The 8,721-nt window shown below is 30.5% G+C and overlaps 1 protein-coding gene across 2 annotated transcripts in view; it reads left to right on the forward strand.

Annotated features, from left to right (window-relative positions):
• The first annotated feature begins 1,882 nt into the window (after window positions 1–1,882).
• LOC102680926 (neurotrimin-like) overlaps window positions 1,883–8,721 on the forward strand; it is a 48,593-nt gene continuing 41,754 nt past the window's right edge. Inside the window, exon 1 of one of the 2 annotated variants that reach the window (XM_031514037.1) lies at window positions 1,883–2,104. In XM_031514037.1, the coding sequence (XP_031369897.1) occupies window positions 2,101–2,104 (4 nt within the window). In that variant the 5' untranslated portion in view covers window positions 1,883–2,100. The remainder of the gene's footprint in view (window positions 2,105–8,721) is intronic. The other variant, XM_006608832.2, reaches the window with a different exon arrangement.

Genomic DNA, 8,721 nt, shown 5'->3' on the forward strand with positions numbered 1-8,721 from the left:
TTTTTTTAACATATTCCATATGGAGGAGGGATGTCATTTATCAAGCGTAATACACTACTATTTGTAAAAGTAAATAAAGAAAAATGGGAAGAAAATGTAGGTAAAAAGCACACAACAGCTGAATGTGATTTTCGTTGAAAGTACCCGACAACACAGATACGTAAAATGGACGCTAAAAGGTTCTTTTTAGATTCATTTTAACAGCAAGGGGTTAAAAGTAGCATGGAGAGGGGAATGGGCGGGGTTGAAGTGCTTTCCGCTATTAGTACGAGAGCGATTAGCGATCGGGACGTGAGAACGGAACATCTGATTGCTGGACGTCGGGCTTAACGTCGAAATGGTTTAATCCTACGTATATCTTACCAACTACTGCACCCTGCTTCACGTATCAACGTTATCCTAGCAGCGGATACGATGCACGCGGCAAAAAGGCGCGTTTTAAACGGGACCGAGCATGTCTCTAAATATTGAACGAAGCGGAAATTAACGAAATGTTGAAAAAAATGTCATGTAGAACACAACGATACTTAAATTCTCTGAATTATATAATCTTGATACCATAATGAAACATGAAGATGTCAACAAGAATATGATAAACAGAATATGGCGTAATCGTTCTAAGATATGTAAATGATATTGAACAAATAAAAAAAAATATATGTATTTATGCTATTCACATTATATTATTTATTGTGTTAGTAGTTTCGTATTTTATATTATGGATTTTCAGGAATGTTTGATTTAGGAAGGATACTAAATTCAAATTTCAATTTATTTTATATCGAAAATTTAATCTTAAATCAAACTTGCATTGAGTAAAAAGTTAAATTTATTATGGTTAGTTCTAACGTACAAGAGGAAGTAATTTTAGAATTGCATTTTCCGTTAAAAAGATGAACGGCTTGAAATGTAAAGCTTTTGAATGGTATGCTTCTTTGATCGATTGAATATACAAAGCAGGATCTTATCAAAGCATACTGATTAAGGAGAAACTAGCTCGCTAACCCAAGAATCTGTTACGGTTATTCTGCTACACATCCATTTATTAATCCTGAGAATAAAATTATACAAATCACTGTCAAAAAAATCAAACTCTAGATTCTAATTTTAATTCTTTCCTAATTTATATAATCAATAATTAACGACAAATACAAATTTATTAAATAATTGAAGAGTGTAAAGAAGTATGTCACAATAGTATGCTATCTTTTGCATTGCAAAAATTTTATAATTGGAAGATCAACAATCGATAACAAAAGAAAGCAAGCAAGAGAAACATATCAAAGATTTTATTATAATCCAGTGAAATTAATTGCAGTATAAATAGAATATAGAATTCTATGGCAAACAGAAATGAAATCCCACTAAATCACTAGAACGAAACACATTCAAGGACAACACAAACACCGTTTTCGAGGTTAAGTTATATAACAAAACTATAACCGCCATGTTACATACATGGTTGATTATAATCATGGTTGCCAACCGTATCATAGGAAACAGTTTAATAATATTAACTTTTGCATGAAAGTAACGATACCAAGTGTAATAATTCTCTCGTTGAAAGTTACAAGCCCAAGCTTACGACTAACGCATTTCCTATGAAATTTATGACATTGTGCGAGCAGAACAGGTGGATTGTAATGACAGATCGATATGCATCTCAACTAAATCCAATCTGTTTCAGCATCAGTTTCCTCCGGCGCTTCAATTTCGATTCGCTCTAAACATTAGCCGTGCTTGCATTGGCACATGTAAAGCGGCCTCTGGTGGTCGTGTGCACGAAACCTCGGCATATACGAACCACTGTGTGCCGACTTGTTTGCCTTCGAGCATAAACAACCGGGACACGTGTATGCATGTAGGTATATACTATTTGCATTCGTGAACTTGGACGCCGGATTAAGGAGTCACGCTTTCAGTTTTCTCCTGGTAATTCTCGTGCTGTGCCGTTAAATTTGCATTGTGTCTACGAGAATATTCTACGAGAATATTTTCCCGTCTACAAGAAAATTCTTATCTGTGTTCGATGTGCTTTTGATTGTGTTATCTTCGAAGTTTCATACGGAATCTGATGAAAACTTACATAAAACACGGAGTATGAGTGAGTATATAATTTTTATTTATCATTAAATAGAAAATATTTTGTTATAATAATTTTAAGTTTTTTCTAAATAATAATTAATCATCTTTAATATAAAATTAAAAATTTGAATAAATTTGTTATTTTATCTGATCATTAATTTAGTAAATAGAATATAAACGACATAGAATGTGAACGAGCTAATCTATATACATTTATTGCAAACTCTAACCTTTTTTGGCGAATAGTTTTCCAAAAAAGAATTCACATATAATTAATGATAAAGAATTCTGTGATCAAACAGTAGTTATTTGATTTTTTATGATTTTATAATATTGTAGTAGATAAATATAAAATATTTTAAATTATATTATTAAATTATATTATCATATGCAAAGATAATAGGTATGCAAGAAAATAGGTTATAATAAAAAAGGTTATACATATTATCGATAGAATAGAAAGAAAGGAATAATATTTGGCATCAATTCTATGTGCAAGTTCAATATTTTGATTTGTGTAAATTTTATATTTCAAGGCACAATTTTCGCTGTGCATTGGACTAGGATTTTATATTTTCGATCGTTTTGACGGTACTGTTTCCAAATCTCCACGATTTTCGTTGACCGTATTTTTGTTACATTTTCCTCTCTATTGATCTCGAATGTTGTGATTTGAAATGCTCTTGATTCTTTTATGTTCGTTGCAGTTTTCAAATGTTTCATTTCAATACAAAATTAATCATCTGTGTCAATTTGAAAAATCTTATATTCTTCGTAATTATATTTTTACGAATTTTTACGAATCATTCGATTTAAATTTTTCGATTTTTTAGTTTCTAAACGAATCTCTTCAATCATTAAACTAATTCTGATAATTCTTTTTTTTATTATCTTTTTTTTAATTTAAAAATGAAATTTCCATTAATCTTTAACTCTATATTCCTGTATTTCTTCGATTTCCATTAACATTGAATATCGAGATTCGCATTTTCGATTTTCGTACTGTACACTCTGTTTTCACTGTCTCTCGATTCATATCGATACAGAATTCTACGTACACTGTTCCGATGTTTGACTTATCTACGTCTCGATAGCTAGGTAACCGAAACTCAAACCACGATGATTTGTCACATAGATATGACATTGGCGATTAATTACAATTAATCACTGGGATAGGTTATGTTTCGAGAGATACTCGAAGCCCGAATTAGCCGGGATGTAGTTGGTTCAACGCGCAAAAGCATGTATACCTAACCCTTGTTAACGCGTGTAATCAAACGTATATCTCTGATTCATAACTCTTCAATCATGTGTTAAATTCATATTTGTATCGATAAATCTTATTACAATTTTATTTTTTTAGTTCTTTTAATTGCAATCATCATTATATTATCTATATTAGCTTCCAATATAATATCTATAAATAGTACACGAAAATCATATATTTGTGTCATATATCTTTTTATTTAAAATTTATCTCGTACAAAATTTTCGTACATTTACGTACAAAATATTCTATGTTAATTCATGTGTATTGCATTTAACAATGCAAACTTTCACGAAAACAAAATTCAATTATGCGAATAGTTCATTACCCGGTAAAATTATATCTTACAATGTTGCGATTCTACGAGTGTCTGTGAGCCCTGAACTTCTATATCATTTCGCTCATGTTAACATGGTTTTTGGTGTTCGTTCGTTCTTTGTAATGGAAATTCGCAGAGAATATTATTTTACGCGTATATGTATATATGTATATATATGTGTATGTGTATGTGTATACCTGTGTAAAATCAGTTGCGATAAAATTATTCGCCATGACATAGTTGCATAAGTAACTTTATCAAACTCGTATATCGTTCTGCCCATATTATCATTTACAATATTCATTGTTTGTAATAGAAAGTTTTGAGGATCATTTTTCTCTCTTCTTCTCTCTTTCCTTCTTATCATCTTTTCACTTGAAAAACAATTTTCTTCTTTCTCTTTTTATTTTTGTCTAGTATGAAAAAGGGTATTTTTTTTTTCTGCGGGTAAAAACAAAAAGAAAAGAAGGGGAAAAAATATAAATACGGAAAATTTGATATGAAATTCACGGTAGATTGAATTTCGAAATATCGATAAATGGCGGAATGGCAATCACGAGAAATGGCGTGCCAGTCAACGTGTTAATCAGATTTGATAAAATTGTTATACAGTTTTTATTCGAATTCCGTGTGAATTTCCAAAGAAAAAACATTGTGTGTCCAATGAGATCGGCCGGAAATTTCGATTTAAACTTTAATAAAGTTTTGTTTTGTTTAACGGTGAAAAGAAAACATCAATCCAGTTAGAGTATTTAATTATCCGATTCTCGATTAAAATGAAATATAACGTTTGAATCCTTATTGATAAAAAGAGAAGAAAATTATTAAAGAAGAAGCGAAAAAGAAAAAGTTAAAAAAAAAAAGAAAAAAAATGACAAAATATTTTATTTATTTATTTAATGAAATTTGTAATGGAACGAAATATTAATCCATAAATCTTTCGTACTCGTACTTAATAATATCCTTGCTCGCGTTATTGCACTTTGATGATATCATATTTTAACGGAATATGATTTCTTTGTAGCAGATGATTGAACATGTTTCTATAGGAGGAATGACGTACGAAGAAAATTACGTCGGGAAGGAATGCATGAATATCGTATCTGAAGAATCATGCGTACGCTTTTCTAGTTCGGTGCACAATTGAACCGAATAAAACTCAAGGAAAAATCTGGAAAAACTGGAGAATGCAGCTTCATAACAAAGGTCTTTTGTGCAATGAACGTTATTCCTCCATTGAATGCTATTACAGACTGCATACGGCTTTACAATTCTACTTCTTGCGCGCATTCGCAAATTTTCACCACTTTTGAATGCAATTACTTCCTCTCTTTTCACTTCCTTTTTTTTCTTTTTTTCTCTTTTTTTTCACTCTTTTGATACTCATCTCAATCATTTAAAGAAATAATTCGATTATATTCGTCGATGAATCTAAAAAAATAATCATAATTAACGTCTGTATATCTAATCCAAAAATTTTAAATCTTTTATAACATCACTTTAAACTTGTATACTATATACTTTATTTCTTATATCATTTGTTGAGTACTCAAAATTAGTTTCAAAACTATAAATTTTTCTTAGATACAAAAATAAATTGGATTATAAAGGGTTAATGTAAAGGTTTATGTAAAACGCGATAAAACGAATAATAATTACAAAGTTTCGCATTTTAATTCTTATAGCATAATTATATTTTTACAACAATATTTTTACTTTCGGTGAGCCAAATTTATGCGATGCTCATTTTTCAAAAATATTCCACGAAGAAAAAAAAAACTCTGTATTTTCCTTGCATTATACACGCGTATTACGACTATTTTCTGGAATCGTAAAAACTTTTCGCGAATCGTAAAAAAGCATGACTCCATGGACGTTTTCCATGAGTTCCAACGTGAAACGGAAGTCGAACAGTCGAAACGCGGGAAGATCACGCGATACGAAAATAACGCCGTTCCGTAATACGTGCAATTAATAAAGATATTAATTAAATCATCCCCACTCCCCCTCGTCGGATAGATCCGACATTTACAACGGTATTTATCCTGGTACGGAACCGTGAAATAAATGTTGCTCGCGCTACATGCGATGTTAGTTACGGAATTCGGGTCGTTCTCCAATGGCGAAAGACCTCGGCTAACGTTTAACGAATGTTCCCACGTGTAATCCGATTTACTTTTACTTATCACGCCGTTCAAACACTTGGAAATATTTGCATCGCAGCCTAGATGGGACGCCTAGGTGAACTTCACGCGGGGAGGGGAATTTTGGCGTTTCGACGTTGCAGAAATGTTTTCTGCTAATTTATCGTTTCACGGTGCCAAGAACAACGCGAATTATTCGACGCGTTAACTGTACATAGTCGATTTTCCACCGACGAGTTTCGACCAAATGGTCCGTGTTTCCCAATTTTCCCTTTCTTTTTTTTTTTTTTTTGAACTACTACCATCTTTTTTTGCGATAATCGAACCGTAGATTTTTCGTGATTCTTTCGTGGTTATTAGACGAGGTATTTGCATTTATTTTATTTCAAATTTAAATGTACGAAGGTATGCAGAAATATGTAAAGTATAGCAAGATGAATATGTAAAGCGAGTTTAATCATCATTTATATATAAAATCATATTTTTGTATAAATATTCGTAATTACATAAGAATATATTTTTATCGGTGAAATAAAGTATATATTTTATTTTTAAAAAAGAGATAGTGGAAAATCTGCAATTATCGCGATTTTCGCATATGTTGTCAAGAATATTTTTTCAGGGGATAAACTCCAAGGGATTTTAATTTTTTCTTATTGTTTTTAAAAATAACGAAGAAGAATTATTTTTATAATAGAGTTGGCATACGTTTGGAATATTTGATCATTTAATGAAAAATATGTTTGAAACTTCAACATGTGGACGAAAGAAGGATTAAAATCTCTCGAGGGATTATCTCCGAGAAGGATATTCTCGACGGCATATATCAAGATCAAGATCATCGGAGCGTCTACCTTCCCCAAAATTAATGTTTACCTAAAAACTTGCTTCCGCAAATATAAAATATTTAATATGAATGATCATCCAACGAATATTTTTTTTTTTTTTAAGATCCGTCGCGATAGATCATAAATCACTTTTATCTTTTGCCTAACATTTACTTGAAAACAAATATAAAATATTTAATATAAATGATCGTACGACGTATCTTTAATATTTTTTTTTCATTCCTATTTATAGGATATTTTTTACCTAATATTGAATAATATTTACCTAAGTCCTAGTAAATACGAAATATTTAATATGAAGCGTCATATATTCAAATACTTTCCCATTGTAATCAATTATTTCTGCTTATTATTATATATCCACGTAACCGTATTGAAAATAAAAAAAAAAAGAAAGAAAATTTTTATTGCAAAATTTCTCATAATTAAATAAAACGGTAAAATAAAATGTGCGATCCCAAAAAAATTGATTTGCGATCGGTGTAAAAATTTGTTGTTTATAGGCTAACTAAAATCGTGTTACGGGGGCGGAAATTGACGCGGAAAATTTCGAATGCTGAAGTACACAAGATTTGAAACGAGCGAGGAAGGGGTGAAACGTTTAAATCCGCGGCTGGTTTGTTCTACACCGGGCTTAATGATTCCTGGCAAACGTTGAACTATTTTCAAACCAGAGGAATTAAAATGAAACGTTAATAGCTACGATCATGAGAACGAACAGGAATTCAAGAGGTGTAATACGGTTTTCAGCTATTTCGTAATAAGCGGTTTACTACAATAAATTATTTTTATTCTTGAAAGATTGATTATATAAAGATGATGGAATAAAATAAATAATAGTAGGACGAAACGCTTATATAAACGCTCGCTATCTTTTTTACGATAAAGATAAAGAAATTTTTCAAGATTTGATATCTTTTGAAATAACTTGTAATATAAATTATCCTCCTTTGTCAAATTTGATTTTTCGGATATAATAAGTTAATTAAATATAAAACATACTGATACTATATAAATTTATTCCGATTTATTTATTAATTTTCCAAATAAAATTTATCAATTTATTAAATCTTGTTTCTTATCAAAATATAAGATCAATAAATCAACGAGATGATAATAATAAATAAAAAGAATAAATTTTGTTTGTCATAAGTTAATTAAATATAATTGTAGAATTCTGAAATATGATATTTTTTTATTTTCTTGCGAAACTGCAAAAAGTGAAAAAAAAAGTCGTTTTTGCCATGAACACTTCGTTTATATTCCACGACTATGAAAGCCATTGAAATCCTGAAAGCAGACTTCATCATTCGGGGTAGTAAAATCGCCTAAGCTTCTAAATTACCAAAATCCAGGGATTTGCAATCCCTTCGGGCTAAAAATTATTCAGACACGTTGACAACCACCGAGATCCCAGAATCGTGCATGTCCACAGGATTACTAAAAACTCCAACGATACACTGAAATTGTCCGTGTCGCAAAACTTCTACTATAAAGTTTCATTCCAAATCCAAAATCACGCACAACGTAGAATTTTTATACCAAATTGTGATTAAATTTAGAATCATTCAGAAGATAAAATTTGGATAACAATTTGCTTTGAATGCTAAATAATCGAAGATTTATGTATGTAATATTCTCTCGAGAAATTTTAACATCTAATATCAAACATACATACGAATTATTCCTATATATAAATATAATTTATTATAATCATCACGCATATAATCCACTATTATATATACATAAATTGATTTGATATTTTTCCACATTTTTGAATAATTCTACTCCTTCTCGATCTTATCAACAATCAAATCTATCTCAATTCCCACTACGTTCCTTATTTCTGTATTCTATATAATTTCGTATTATTTTATAATTTCGTCTCGAGTGTGTTTAATTCTAAACTTTCTGTATATTGGCCTCGTTCAACAATAAAGCTCCACCCACGCGTTCACGTTCCCTTTATCGGCATTAATAGGAGAATAAAAGTACTATCCGAGCGAACCGAGAGAAATATATTTTTAGCTCATTATCCGAGTTTAGGATATTGCTTAA

This window comes from Apis dorsata, unplaced genomic scaffold (assembly GCF_000469605.1).
Source record: "Apis dorsata unplaced genomic scaffold, Apis dorsata 1.3 scaffold_44, whole genome shotgun sequence".
Lineage (NCBI taxonomy): Eukaryota > Metazoa > Arthropoda > Insecta > Hymenoptera > Apidae > Apis > Apis dorsata.